Source organism: Dermacentor silvarum, unplaced genomic scaffold, assembly GCF_013339745.2.
Source record: "Dermacentor silvarum isolate Dsil-2018 unplaced genomic scaffold, BIME_Dsil_1.4 Seq484, whole genome shotgun sequence".
Taxonomy (NCBI): Eukaryota; Metazoa; Arthropoda; class Arachnida; order Ixodida; family Ixodidae; genus Dermacentor; species Dermacentor silvarum.
The window spans coordinates 15,574-31,432 of record NW_023606309.1 but is presented as its reverse complement, the minus strand read 5'-3'; the positions used below and the strand labels follow the sequence as shown (position 1 = coordinate 31,432).

Genomic DNA, 15,859 nt, shown 5'->3' with positions numbered 1-15,859 from the left:
ACTCAGCTCGTCTTATTTAAATTTTATCACGTGATGCGGTTACATTTCTTACCTGTATGTAAACCAGTTTATGAACTGTATCTGCTGCATGTGAGAATGCATATTTTTGGCCAATGACAGTACCTGAGGCAGCACCTTTTTATTTATCCTTTGCCATCACTTATTAGAGGGGTCTTGTAGATTATGCCGTCTAAACAACTCGTATAAAGTTCTGTGTTTAGTATACCAGCACTGAAATACTGAACACAGCTCCACTACTTTGCACACTAGTGAGATAATTCCACTGATCATTGTTCTGTCACATGTTGTTCTTCAATCATAAATGGTGACTGCATTTGGTCTCATGACTTCTAGGCTCATTTTCACTTGGGCCTTTCGATGAAGTGAAATCTATCCAACAGTAAATTTAGTGGAAAGCTACCACTGAACCAATAGCTCCAAGACGAATTCCTGCATGCTTTTATCCAATCATATCGTGTGCGGAAACTATGTATGATACATCACTTCAGCTACACCAATAATCACACAGCTGAAGCTGCTACATATAGTTGTCATTGATATAGGCAGATGTAGATGTACTTATGCAACTGTCACTCATCACTTGAAATGGGAATGACCCAAACCTTTGTGAGCTTATCGGATTGCAACCGTATGACAGCACAAGGGGGAAATAAGCTGTACAATAGTGCCACCATCTCAGCTGGCTTGTCATGATGCTCTTGCTTGTTGGTTTCTTGTTTATATTTAATAGCCTTTCTATGTTATGAATTCACAGCTTTCATAACAGTTACTGCACTAATGAAGGCACTGCACACGTACCCCTACTGAAGGAGGTATCTGTACATGTAGAGCAGAGAGAATTTATGGGTAAGTAAAAAAATATACAGGTGTAAATATGTCAAACACAGAACACATTAGAAGATATTCCACCGGCAATGTATGCACATTCAGAACATGCAATAAGTGCCATGTGAGAAAAATGGAGACGTATGGTGCCGAAAACTTGCTTGCCTTTTGAATATTGATGTGAAGAAAAATTCCAGTCTGTACTTTTGTCTTCTGTGTCGGAGGGTAGAATGTCAAAGTAGAAGTGAAAAACGGGGGTTGTATGTAGCAGTCCATTATATGTATGCTACTCAAGTTGCACCAAACACAGCTATCAATGTGCAAAGCAATGGACAAGTGACCGTGTCAATGTCTGACGCATTAAAAATCTCTTGCACTGATCATTTTGAGCTCTAAAGGTGAAATGTATGCTGTTTTCAGCTACAAATAGTGCATATATACATGCACCACAAAGAGCTGATGTGACAAAAAATTGTGTACACCTGAGTGTTATATTGCTTGTCGTGCAGTGCTATGGTGCATGTCATAGTGTCTCAGTTTACTTAATACACTTTCAAATTTACAGATTGCTTCACATGTTTACAGCTAAAAACCACAGAGGAAACCTCGGGAAACTACTTGCATTATGGCTGAGAGGTCACAACACGACTATTTGTGTGGTGTCCTTCCTGTTCAGTGATGTGTTTTTGCACTATAAATGTAAAATGTCACACCAGCAATCACCCTTACATTTCAAACGCATTTTTGAATGCTAGGCAGCTATGATGATAAGCACATTTTGCCAGCAAATCTGCACCACCTTAATTTAAGTGCGATGGAAAGGGATGTTTGTGCATAGCCAAGCTGTTCTGGCGTGCCTGGTGGCACCGTATAGTTCCAAGCGTAATAGTGAACAACTAGTAAAGAAATTGACTGATACTAAGCTGACCCATGTGAAGGAGCATTACATTACCTAAGCCACACGCAAAGTTGCTTTCAGTGTACTGAAAAGCCACAGCTTTGATTTGTCAGGTTATTTTACTGCACAAACACACAGCGCTGCAATAAAGTCTGTACAATGGTGAGCAATGCAGCAAGCAATGAAAGATTACTTGTGGTGTGCGGATTTGAATAGTACATGTGAATGCATACCCAATTCACCAGTATTGTTTTCTTCTGGAACGATTTTATGCTTTGTACAGAGGCTGAGCCACTGTGGCCTCCTGACTACAAATTTCAGTGATCTCTTTCACGGTGTTCATGGGGGTACCATTCATTTGGCTACTTGAATAGTGAATAGATAGATAATGGAGCACACCAATCTTCCACTTTTAAGCAGAACACGTCGCGCATTATTCAGAAAGCTGAACCAAAATAACTATTCGTTGGTTTGTTATGAAACTAAAAATTGGCAATAAATGTTTCCTCACTTTTTGTGCGGGCCTGTCTTCCACCATATCATTGTCATGTGCCTGTTAAATTGTCATGTGCATGTCATGTGCATGTTAAATTGCTTCAGTTCATTGTCATGTGCATGTTAAAGCAGCTACTAATTAAGAAAGACAAAAACAAAACCACTTACTACGTCAGATACCTTTTCACACCACGATTGATCACTGAGCCCACTGCGAAGCTGTCATTTAATAATCTTGGTTTGCTGTCAAATAAAATACAGGTACTGGCCAACTTTTTGTTATGGTATGCATTTTTTCATTTTCCTAAAATCTGGCTGTGCATCAGCTAGCTAGGTTGTTGCTACATAAATACATAGACAACGCGTAGCCCATGCCCAACTCACTAAAATAACCTGAGTAGAGCTTACAATAGTTCACTTATCATGTGCATCCTGTGTGAACTTATTTTTCATATATAGAGTGATCGAAATAGAACATGCATGTATGATGCTGCCAGTATCAAACAGCCTCAAGTTGATCATCTTTGTCTGCTGCCATGGCTGAGAGGGGGCATGCCTATCATGCTGCTGCTTAATTTTTGTGCACTTTGGTAATGTGTTTTACATTGTGTAAATGCTGAATTAGTATAAGTGCAGTATAATAGGTAATGAAAAGGCGGATGAGTTAGCCCGCAAAGGACATGATCACATAAAATTTATAAAAGCGTTTTTTTACTAAAACTGAGGCTTCAGGTTTGGCGAGCCGATATGCACTTAATAAACGGCATAGAAGATGGTCTTCAACTTCAGGTAATTGCAAGTTTTTGTTCTACATCAACACAGAACTCCAATCAAGGCTACCACAATGTCTACCACGGCATCTGGAGACCTTTGTTCACCGGCTTCAACTGAATGTTGCATACATGAACAATCTTTTTTGCAATGGCCAGTCCACAACCCATGTTGTGACAACTACATGTGGCACCGTGCAATCTCTAGAGCACATCTTGCTGGAGTGCCCAGCTTAAAGAGACGAGTGACATCGATATAAAATGAACATGGAAAAGCTCGACCAAGGCCCATTGACATGGGTGTTGGGTTCCTGACTTTGCCCATCAAAACAGCACTAAGCCCTGGACTTATTGCTTTAATGTATTGAGGTTTGCTGTCTATACTGAGACTCATGCGCATCTTCTCATCGGGACTATGATCTTATTTTCTTTTGCATTGGCCGTCTACCTTCATCACCTCGAACACTTACTCTACTGCTAACATGACACGAGCTGCATGTTTTTTTGTTTTTTGTTTTTTCATTTTCTTCTGCTTACCCTTTTCTAGGGCCTTACTTCTTCGTCCCATTCGTTGCAGAGTAGCATGTAGGCAAAAATATGCTTGCTGAACTCTGAATTTTCAATAAAGAGCTTTCTCTCTCTCTCTCTAAGTAGTAAAGGGGCAACAGATTGGCCACCCAGGCTGACAAGAAAAAATGTAATTATTTGATTTCACTCGAAATAAGTTGTCTTATCAGCAATATAAATTATCATTAGCTTTCAAATAAATATTCTGCTTGAAAACATCTCATGAGTATGTGTCTGCATAAGGTGACCACTATACGTACAGTCTGTTTCACACTTAAGGGAAAACTTGGAGCGCCCGTTTTCCCCTTAAGTGTGAAACAGACTACATATTGCTTTTATGCCTGTCGTAATGAATTGTACACTTCCTGCTTAACCTCCAATTCCTTGCTGCGTCAAGTTAAGCACTTATGCACAACCTTTTTACACACTGTGAGAACTTCATCCATGACTGAGCCCATCTAAGGTTTTATTTTGTTTGGAAAGCTTACAAGCAGCAAGTATTCAATTTCTGAGAGGCACGTTTTATGCCGCGCTTCGTCTTCGGTGGTTTTATATATGCAAAAAAAAGAAAGGAAGGAAGAAAAAGGCATTTCATGCATCCAAGTGCTTTTTAAGCACTCTTAAAATTGGCAAAGAAAAGCATGAACAAGCAAATGCAAGCATTTGCTTGCACAGTCGTAAAACTGTATGACGAAACTGATTCTTTATTGGGCGAACCTGTGCCCACAAACGCAAGTATTTACACTCGAAGCACAATGATAGCGGCGAACACACTCGGCGATCGTCGAAAATCTGATCAGCGGTGAAACGCGTCGGCTTTTACGCATGAGTCGTCGAAGGTTCCAGATTATTCCCTGGTGCCCGCTTGTCTTCCAGGAAGTTCTAGACAATTCGCGTCCGTCATACAATCACATTACCTAAGCGTCGGTGACAACAGACAACGGATAGAAGCATCGATAACGTTCGAGAAACTTCGGAAACATGCAGGCGCGTCCTGCGCCTAGCTATAACGTTTAACATTTGGTAGTCGGTGAAAAGCGGTCACCGGTGAAATATAAACACGTACACGTGTCAATACCAGCAAGGTGTACTCGGAGCCTCAGACGCGTGCTGAATAGTAAAGAGGGGTGTCGTGTCGACTACGCAGCTGTATTCCGCGACAGTTGTGCGTGTGTTCTGTTTTCTTGCAAACTGTCACTAGCACTACAGAAACAGCGCCATCGCACCGAACACGGGGATTTTGGTCGAATCGCTCGGCGATACTATCGCTTTCGCGTAACGTAGAACGCGGCACATTGGATGATTCTAGAGGTTTTGCTCAACCAGCCAAGGCAGCGTGCACTGAAAGTGATAGTGCGAGAATACGTCCCATGTTGCGACATGATGCGATTGCAAATACATATTTAAAAGGTGGCGCAGATAGGATGATTGTGCGGTGTTTCGAACAACGATGACGGCGCCAATGCAACACATGCGGATGCAGAACAGAATGTACAGCCTAAAGTCGCATTTTCACTGTGACGCGGAAACTTAAAGTCGCATCTGCAAAAATATGCCAGTGTCGTCTGCTGTCAAAGGTAGTTGCCAACCTTGAACACTTTGCTCCGCCGAATGGTTGCCAGCTGTCAACAGACCGCGTCGTCCAATCGGAGTGCGCGTGCAATCCGCTCGTGCGGATGCAGCGAACGACGACTTTTTCGACACGATTCGCCTTTTGGCCTTCCGCCCTGGTCCGCAAGAGGGCGGAGACGTGCGGAGCGGGCGTGCGGATTGAGCGCGTATGGGCCCTTAGGCAGCTACTAAGCGGACCGTGATTCTCGCTCCGCTAGCCCGCTTGCGGCTCCCCGCAGGGGCGTCTGCGTCAGCAGGCGTTTGGTGTGTTGCGACACCACGGACCCGAGCACACGAGGGTCAGACCCCTCCGCGTGTAACCGTGCGCGGCTTAGCCGTGTCCGGGGAAAGAGGATCCTGGGGTTGAGCCAATGCTGAGTGCTTGGACCTTTATGACCCCCTTGGCCTCGGCTTTCACGTCGGCACCCCCGGACTGACCCACCGGGGGAAATCGGTAGTTGCCTTTTTCCTGTCCTCCTCTTCAATCTTTGTCTTTCTCTCTCGCTTTTCCATCTTCCTGTCTTCTAGTCACTTCTTCTCACTTCTGAATTTCTGGGCGGCAAGGGTTAACCTAGTGTACTTATCCAACCTTGGGTATTTCATATTAGGTTATAGCGGCGATGCATGGCTGGCGTCTGCAAGTATTTCAACCTTGTTGCGTCCCCTTGTTGGGCTCGGTGGTGGGTGGCTACCATCGCCGCCGAATTTTGCAATTTTATATGGCTAACGCTTTTCCCTCACTACCTGATCGCTCCCTGAAAAGGGGGCGCACCGATGAAATTTTCAATCTTTTTTTGCAACCCAAAGAAATATTTCCCAAGTACCATGTAATACATAGTCAACACGATGCTAAGACAGTCCGAATGATTTCACCCTTTGTTGTAGCAAAATCTCTCAGGGAAGCAATCGGCCAGGCTATAAGGTAACAAAGATGGGAAGTGGCGACCTTCTTCTCGAAGTCCGCGACAAACTGCAGTACGATAAACTTTCTAAACTTGTGGCATTTGGAGACATTCCTGTTTCAGTGGGCCCACACAGGTCGATGAACACAGTGCGTGGTGTCGTCTCGGAAGATGACCTCCTTGAACTGAGTGAAAGTGAATTACTTGAAGGATGGCAAGATCAGAACGTAGTCAAGGTGCAGAGGATAACACTAAGGCGAGATGACAAGCAAATACCTACTAAGCATATTGCCACCTGGTGTTTTGAGCCAGCAAACGATCAGCATTGCGTGCCCAGCAAGAACGGCGAAGAAGACGACGAAGTCGAAGATCCCGCGCCAGCTGGAGAACCGTCTTTTCGTGTCTGGCATTCTTCGGGTCTGGCTGCTAGCACTGTTGATTGATCTTGCCTTAGCGCGTGACAAACTGGTGGAGGTGCTGGGTAATCTAATCTATGCACCAAACCCCTCCGAGCAGCAGGAGCTCCAGTCCTGTACCGGTGGTTACGCCTGTACACCGCGCCAGCAGAAGGATCCGTGGACAAGCCCCTGAGTTTGGACTCTTCCCAGAGACAATGGCAGCTCCGACCACCCCAACCGGTATGGAAGGCACTACGCCGATTCATTGCAGGCTACTTAGTCCGCGAACGCCGAATCCTTTCCACGGTGCCATGCATGAGGATGTTGAAGATTGGCTGGTGCACTATGAACGTGTTGCCTCGTACAACAAGTGGAACGATGCAGACAAACTGAAAAACGTATATTTCAGCCTTAACGATGGCGCACGTGTTTGGTATGAGAACCGTGCAGATGCCCTAACTTCTTGGGAAGAATTCAAACGCCGTCTTTTTGAGACGTATGCGAGCCCTGATCGCCGAGAACGAGCTGAGCGTGATCTCCAGTCCCGTATACAAATGCCGAATGAAGGTGTCGCAATGTACGTCGAGGACATGACACGTCTCTTTCGACGAGCCGACCCCTGCATGTCGGAAGAAAAGAAGGTGCGGTACCTGATGCGCGGAGTGAAAGAGCAGCTGTTCGGCGGTCTCGTGCGCAGTCCTCCAAAGACTGTGTCAGAATTTCTTTCCGAGGCCGTCACCATGGAACAGACTCTTCGGCAGCGGGCACCATCATACGAACGCCAAGTGAACGCTGCCTCACCTACGGACTTCTTCGGAGCTCTCGGGGGCCACGTCGATTTCTTTCGAGAGCTCATCCGGTCCGTTATCCGCGAAGAACTGCAGAAACTGTCGGTACCCTCACAGCCGACGCTCAGCTCTTTGTCCAGCGTTGTCCGTGACGAAGTGCATCATGCGTTAAGAGAACCACCCTTCAGCACAGACGCTCAACCGCTAAGAACTGACAGCACCCGTATGTCATATTCGCAAGCTTTGCGGCAACCTGCCCCACCTTCCTTCCCGCTTCGGACCGCGTCTCCGGCCATACTACAGTCCGACCAAGCGACCTCTTATTACCACGACCACCGACAGGCCCCAAGGAAATCAGACGTGTGGCGGGCACCTGATCGCCGTCCGCTTTGCTTTCACTGTGGTGAAGCTGGGCATGTCTACCGACAGTGCTCTTATCGAGAGCTCAGATTACGCGGATTCTCGGCAAACTCGCCGCGACCTAGGTTCGGCCAGCGTCCTCCTGCGATTGAAGAATACGTTGCCCAGCAGCGCGGATCCTCATCAGCTCGACACCAGTCACGCTCCCCTTCGCCGCGGCGATTTTCTCCGACTCGCCGTACGTATTCGAGCGTGGTGCAGGGTCGGTCGCCCAGTCCGCGCCGGGAAAACTAACCACAGCGGCCTTCGGGGGCGAGGCCGCTCTGTCTGGACGTACTCAAGGACCCCTGCTGACCCGTACGCGACCCGACGATACATCGACGACGACAGTACCTGCTGATTACAGACGACGAATTTCCTTGGACATTCCTGTATTGCTCGACGGTCGTGACGTGACTGCTTTAGTGGACACTGGAGCAGATTATTCGATAATCAGCGAAAAACTGGCCACCCTTCTGAAGAAAGTAACGACGCCTTGGAATCAAACGCCAGTTCGTACAGCTGGCGGGCACATCGTCACACCACTCGGCATGTGCACGGCACGAATACAGATTCGCGGCTCTACGTTTGTTGCCAGCTTGAGCATTCTCCCTCAGTGTTCTCGTGACCTAATCATCGGCATGGACTTTCTCAGGGAGCACGGAGCTATCATCGACATTCGACAACGCCTCGTCACTTTCTCGACAAAGAGCGCCGCTGCGACCACCAACACCATCCACGCTCGAGCACCTCTTCGTGTCATCGACGACGCTGTCACGTTACCACCGCGTGCAAGTATCGTGGTTCAAGTGGCATGTGACAGACTCTTACACGGTGAAGCGGTCGCAGAAAGCAATCACTCTCTCCTGCTTTCTCAAGGTGTTTGCGTAGCAAGAAGTCTTATTGATCTCCATGATGGTCACTGTGACGTTCTTGTCACGAACTTCAGCTACGAACACCGCCACCTTTTCCCTGGTACTGTCATCGCCTACGCCGACCCGATCGCCGACGTCACTGAATGTTTTGCTTCCCAGGCAATCGTCACTACTAAAGCACCTCTAAGCAACGTCGACATTAGTGCAACGCTTTCTGAAGACAACAAACAACCCCTGCGTGACCTGTTGCTCGAATTCCACTCTTGCTTTGCACGGTCGTCGAAGATACGTCAAACGTCGATTACTAAACACCGTATCATCACCTATGACGACGCGCACCCCATACGGCAGCAGCCTTATCGTGTTTCCCCGACCGAACGACATGCCATTCAAACGCAGGTGAAGGAAATGCTTCAAGACGGCGTAATACAGCCTTCATGCAGTCCCTGGTCGTCGCCTGTCGTGCTTGTTAAAAAGAAAGATAGCACGCTTCGGTTTTGTGTGGACTACCGGAAGCTAAACAACGTCACAAAGAAAGACGTATACCCGTTGCCTCGTGTCGACGATTCTCTGGACAGGCTGAGGCGCGCGAAGTATTTCTCCTCTATCGATCTGAAAAGTGGCTACTGGCAAATTGAAGTAGATGAGCGGGACCGCGAGAAAACTGCCTTTGTGACTCCGGACGGCCTTTACGAATTTAGAGTACTTCCTTTCGGCCTCTGTTCCGCTCCAGCCACATTCCAGCGAATGATGGATATTGTTCTCGCTGACCTCAAATGGAAAAGCTGCCTCGTCTATCTCGATGATGTCGTTGTCTTTTCGGAAACTTTTGACGAGCACCTTCGACGCCTTCGGAACGTACTCGAAGCCATTCGATCGGCTGACCTTACCCTCAAGCCAGAGAAATGCCATTTCGGTTACGAGGAACTGAAGTTTCTCGGTCACGTCGTGAGCGCGGCAGGTGTTCGGCCCGATCCCGAGAAGACTGCTGCCGTAGCTGCTTTTCCAGCTCCAACCGACAAGAAAAGTGTCAGACGATTTTTGGGCTTGTGCGCATATTATCGACGCTTCATTGAAAATTTTTCGAAGATTGCAGAGCCGCTATTTCGCCTTACGCGTGACGACTCGCCATTCCTCTGGACTGATGAACAACAGACCGCCTTTGCCGAGCTACAACGTCGATTGTCTTCTCCTCCCGTGCTCGGTCATTTCGATGAGGACGCTGACACAGAAGTACGCACTGACGCCAGCAATATTGGTCTCGGAGCTATCCTGGTGCAAAGGCAAGACGGGACTGAACGAGTTATAGCTTACGCGAGCCGCACTCTGTCACGCGCCGAGTCCAATTATTCCACCACAGAGAAGGAGTGCCTCGCGGTCATTTGGGCTACTACAAAGTTTAGGCCGTATCTCTACGGGCGGCCATTTAAAGTTGTGACCGATCATCACGCTTTGTGCTGGTTGGCCAACCTCCGAGACCCTTCTGGACGATTGGCACGTTGGAGTCTGCGACTCCAGGAATTTAACATCACCATCGTATACAAGTCTGGCAGAAAACATGAAGATGCTGACACGCTCTCACGAGCACCTGTTGAATCCCAGAATCCTGACGAGGAAGATGACAGCGCCTTCCTGGGAGCCCTCAGCCGTCCGGATCTGCTCGCTAAACAGCGATCGGACGCTGAGTTAAGGTTCATCATCGATCACTTAGAAGGCGACATCGCGTCCATTCCTCGCCCTATTTCGCGACGGTTGTCGTCATTTTGCCTACGAGAGGGCATCTTATACAAAAGAAACACAGGTGCCGGCGACAAACCACATCTTCTAGTAGTGCCTCAAGACCTTCGCGACGACATCCTATTAGCCTGCCACGACGAGCCGCCATCTGGTCACTTGGGCTACTCAAGGACTCTGGACAGGGTACGACAACTGTACTACTGGCCTAGACTGACTGCTTGCGTCAAACGCTACGTGAAAGGATGTCGTGAATGCCAGCGCCGCAAGTCACCACCCTTCAAGCCTGCAGGCCTTCTACAACCCATCGACCCCCCGCGTACGCCGTTTGATCAAGTTGGAATGGACCTTCTTGGCCCATTTCCCTTGTCTTCCTCCGGCAATAAGTGGATCATTGTCGCAACCGATTACTTGACGCGTTACGCTGAGACGAAGGCACTACCACGCGGGACGGCATCTGAGGTTGCCCAGTTTTTTATGCATCACATTGTGCTTCGGCATGGCGCACCGTCATTCATCATCACTGACCGAGGGACGGCGTTTACGGCGAAGCTTCTGGACGACATCTTTAAGTTGAGTTACACGAGTCATCGAAAGGCCACTGCATACCACCCTCAGACTAACGGCTTGACAGAAAGACTAAACAGAACACTGGCAGACATGATCTCTATGTACGTGGATGTGCAGCACAAAACGTGGGACGAAATCCTGCCGTACGTAACGTTTGCGTACAACACTGCCACGCAGGAAACTACACGATTCACGCCGTTTCGCCTCGTTTATGGTCGAGATGTTCAAACTATGCTGGACGCCATGATTCCGTATGACGACATCGATCAGCCCGACCAGTTAGCCCCTGACGTCGAGGAGTACATTCAGCGCGCCGAGGAAGCACGTCAACTGGCCCGTGTGCACATAAGACAGCAGCAGTGTACAGATGCAATAAGGTACAATCTCCACCATCGACAAGTTACCTATGAGCCCGGTGACCAAGTTTGGGTTTGGACCCCCATTAGACGGCGAGGCCTCAGCGAGAAACTCCTGAGCAAGTACTTCGGACCGTACAGAGTATTAAGGCGTGTCAGTGACGTGAACTATGAAGTGATTCCAGACGGAGACCTGTCATCACCCAAGCGCCGATTACCACGCCCAGAGATTGTACATGTCGTCCGCCTCAAGCCGTATTTCACACAGTGATGTTCATACAGTGTAGTGGTGAACAAACTTTTTTTTTCTTTTTTTTTTTGCTGTAGTCGCAACGTCCTCCGAAGAACTGCGCAGCGATTGTTTTTTTGTTCCCGACCACAGAACGCATTTTTCGCCTCGTGTTCATGTCCGTATGTGGGCTAGCGCGTTTCCATTTTATTGCGATAGCAATTATATGGACACTCAAAAGCAGATTTCTGCCGTCGGCGTCGCCGTCGCCGTCGCCGTGAGGTTCCGTATGACGTCATTTGGAGATGAAATCGTCGCCGCGCGCCGAACGCTGTATGTGCGAGTGAAAGGGCGCGAGGGGCGCGTCTTTCACGGGGAGTGAACGCACGGCGGAGAACAAACGCGCGTTCTGCGCCGTGCTCGCTTAAGGGCTGCAGAAGTAGGCGTCTCTTTTCTCCTTTACAATCACCATATATGTAGAGCAAACGCGCCTTCTTCGGACGCGCGAGAGGCCGTGGGGGAGGGGGAGGGAAGGGAGGCGACGTTTAGCTGCGGCACCAAGTGCCTATTTATATCAGAGGCTCCAGCAACAGTCACCAACGCCGCACGCATTTTGAGCTAACGCGGGCAAAACGCCGATGGCGTCGACAACAGTTCTGCGTGTTGTTGCTACCAAAGCCGCTCACCTTACTTCGTATGACATTGCTGTGTTGCTATCGCATTCATTGCTTCGCCCTTAGGGCGAAACTGTGCCATTTTTTTTTTGTGTGTGTCTTACCTAATTTATGTACTTTCCGTGTACGTCTTGTGGTTGAGCATCGAGTCGATGCTTCATTGGGAGGGGGAATAATGCCACCTGGTGTTTTGAGCCAGCAAACGATCAGCATTGCGTGCCCAGCAAGAACGGCGAAGAAGACGACGAAGTCGAAGATCCCGCGCCAGCTGGAGAACCGTCTTTTCGTGTCTGGCATTCTTCGGGTCTGGCTGCTAGCACTGTTGATTGATCTTGCCTTAGCGCGTGACAATATTCAATTCTTTTATGCTAAAGGTGACTATATTGGTTTCAGGATATGGAGAGATTAATTTTATATATTGAATTTCTGTGATGCCATCGGCAAATAATGTAGCAAGCTTATTATCATCTTTAAGCCGGAATATATTATGCTGCAGAACATATTTTGCTGCATTAGCATAATAGCCAATTTGGTGATATCCGCTACCTAGCCAAACTTGTAATTTTCTAGCTTTCTCAATAATTTCATTTTATTGCGATAGCAATTATATGGACACTCAAAAGCAGATTTCTGCCGTCGCCATCGCCGTGAGGTTCCGTATGACGTCAATGGAGATGAAATCGTGGCCGCGCGCCGCCGAACGCTGTATGTGCGAGTGAAAGGGCGCGAGGGACGCGCTCTTTCACGGGGAGTGAACGCACGGCGGAGAACAAACGCGCGTTCTGCGCCGTGCTTCCTTAAGGGCTGCAGAAGTAAGCGTCTCTTTCCTCCTTTACAATCACCATATATGTAGAGCAAACGCGCCTTCTTCCGATGCGCGAGAGGCCGTGGGGGAGGGGGGGAAGGGGGAGGGAAGGGAGGCGACGTTTAGCTGCGGCACCAAGTGCCTATTTATATCAGAGGCTCCGGCAACAGTCACCAACGCCGCACGCATTTTGAGCGAACGCGGGCAAAACGCCGACGGCGTCGACAACAGTTCTGCGTGTTGCCGGTGCTGCTGCATGTCCAAGTTTATACAGCTGATAAAGCTAATATCATTACTCCGTATAGCTCTCTACAAATTTGCTATCGCAATTGATGCTTCACCTTTCAGGTGAAACTGCGACAACTTTTTTTTTCCTAATAGCATTGATCCAAATGGAGCTCCTAATCCTTTAGAAAAACAAACACTTAATGTATCTGTATATTTTGCATAATCTGCTAGAGCAATATTTGCTTCAACGTGGCTATTAAATAACCTAGCCCCATCTAAATGAAGATGTATGTTATGAGATTTTAGATATTTATATAACTTCACTTGTTTTTCAAATGGATAAATTTTGCCATTAAAACCATTAATGCTATTTTCTATGGTCACTAGTTTTACTTGAGCAAAAATTTTATACCTTGGCTTAGAATTAATAGCATGTTCTATATCCTTGTTTTCCAAAATCCCACTAGTATTATTTATACAATTAAATACAATATTGCTTACTTTTGCATTACCAGCACTATGAAAAAAATTGATATGATAATTATAATGAGTAATTATCTCATCCCCAGGATTTGTTTGACTGACAATAGCTAGTCTATTTGCGAGCATACCGCTCGTAACAAATAATGCATCTTCTACTTTAAATAAGCGTTTGCAATATTCAGTTAAATCGTTGCAACTTTTATCGTCACCATAAGCAAAATCTCCTACAACGGCTGTATGCATTGCTTGTATAACTTCTGGGGTTTGTAAAGTTATAGTGTCACTCCTTAAATCTATGATTTTTACTTTTTGCATGATTACCATAATTATTATTAGTTAATAACGTAATATATCATCTGTTTGTGTATTCCATAGATTTTGATAAAATCCATGCTGTGCAACCAACTCAGAATGACTGCCATCTTGAACTATCGCACCATGATCAAATACTAAAATACGATTCATATACAGAAGAGTGGAAAGGCGATGAGCTATGACAATTGCAGTTTTATGTTGCATTAACTTAAATAAACTTGCTTGGATTTTTTTTCTGTTATTGAATCTAACTGATTTGTTGCCTCATCAAGAAGTAATATAGGAGCATTTTTAAGAAAGCTCTAGCAATTATTATTCTTTGCCTCTCACCTCCTGACAATTTCACACCTTTTTCTCCTACTATAGTATGATAACCTTTAAGCAAACTATTGGTAAACTTATGAATGCCTGCAAATTTAGCTGCTTGCACTACTTCTTGCTCAGTTGCCTCATTATTACCATAGCGAATATTTTCTAAAATAGTGTCATGAAATAAAATCAAATCTTGAGGTACAACAGCTATTTTTTGCATTAAAGAATTTTGAGTAACATCAATTATAGATTGATTATCAATTTGTATAATTCCTGCTTTAATCTCAAAGAATCTTAAGATTAAATTTATAAAGGTAGATTTACCACTACCATAGATAGTAGCCTACTATACCTACTTTTTCCTTAGGATTAATAGTAACGGAAAAAACTTTAAATAAAGGTTTTTTATCAGGGTAAAAAAATAAAACTTGCTGGAATTTTATTTCTCCCTTGTTGACCTCAAGTTCTGTTGCATTGTCTTTATTTATAATTTCCAATCTATTATTTATAGAAGATAAGGCATCCGAAACTCTAGCAAAATGAATTGAAAATTGAGTTAAATCTCTAGTAAGTTGGTTCAAAAACTCTACTATTGCTATATTAATAGCAAGTACAAGGGCTATATCTCCAATGCCTATCTCTCCTGATTGATAACCATAAATTAACAAGTACAGGCTTATAGCTTGTAATAATTCAAATGAATAACCATATATGAGCCAAATCCAGAAATACGCCCATTGCATTCTTTTTTCTGCGTCTATTTTTTTCTGGTAAATCTGCAAAAATTTAAACCTCTGATAAGTTTGTTTAGCAAATAGACGTATTGTTGTTATATTTGATAAACTATCAGCTAGATTTGCAGTAGTTTTAGTAGTGCAACTTGAATAGTGATTAGCTAAATTACTGAGTTTTTGAAAACATAAAATTGAAACTAATATAAAAATACTTACCCAAATTAAAGTAGCTATAGCAAACTTTAGATTTGCTAACGATAAAATATAAATAGCAAAAACTAATGCTAAACTATAAGCAAAAAAACGATCTATAGATAGTTTAATTAATTCTATTGTACTATCAACTAGATTATTTACTTTATGAGTTAGATCGCCTGGAAAATTATGTATAAAGTAAGAATGGCTTTGGTTTAATAATGCATCAAAAGCTCTGCCAGCTATTTTCTCTTTAAGTAAAGGCACCATTCTTATATCTACAAAATAACCATAAAGCCTAAAAATAGTAGTAATAAACAATGCCATAAAAATATAAAGACTTGCAACATGCATGGTTTTACCGTTTGGCAAAAATACTTGATCACCGCCTGTAGGACATAAAGTTTGTTGTAATGTATGATTAGGCTCTAGTTTTTATCTATGTTGGTCAAAATATGAAATATCTAAATTGCCGCCATATATAATTTTGCCGCTTTCAGGGGTAAGCTGTTTTGTTAGTAGTTTGATAAAGGTAGATTTGCCTGAGCCATTTGCACCGATTATACCAATTTTCTCGCCTTTTTTTACACGAAAGCTAAAATTATCAATAATTTTAGTATTTTTATAACTAAAAGTAATATTATCTGCTTCAATAATGAATTTACTTTTAGCTAT

At 45.3% G+C, this 15,859-nt stretch overlaps 2 protein-coding genes across 2 annotated transcripts; both read right to left on the bottom strand.

Moving 5' to 3' along the window:
• Positions 1 to 821: 821 nt before the first annotated feature.
• Positions 822 to 13,952, bottom strand: LOC119435158 (uncharacterized protein R102.4-like). Its single transcript, XM_049659723.1, has 2 exons — positions 13,282 to 13,952; positions 822 to 837 (listed from the first exon to the last, which is right to left on the bottom strand). The coding sequence occupies exons 1-2, from the start codon at positions 13,950 to 13,952 to the stop codon at positions 822 to 824; spliced, it is 687 nt and encodes a 228-aa protein (XP_049515680.1).
• Positions 13,953 to 14,109: 157 nt separating this feature from the next.
• LOC125941862 (uncharacterized ABC transporter ATP-binding protein HI_1051-like) lies at positions 14,110 to 15,486 on the bottom strand. Its single transcript, XM_049659722.1, is given in 3 exon segments — positions 14,110 to 14,244; positions 14,247 to 14,592; positions 14,594 to 15,486. Coding segments are annotated over 3 exon segments (1,305 nt in total). The 5' UTR covers positions 15,455 to 15,486; the 3' UTR covers positions 14,110 to 14,146.
• Between the last annotated feature and the right edge of the window lie 373 nt (positions 15,487 to 15,859).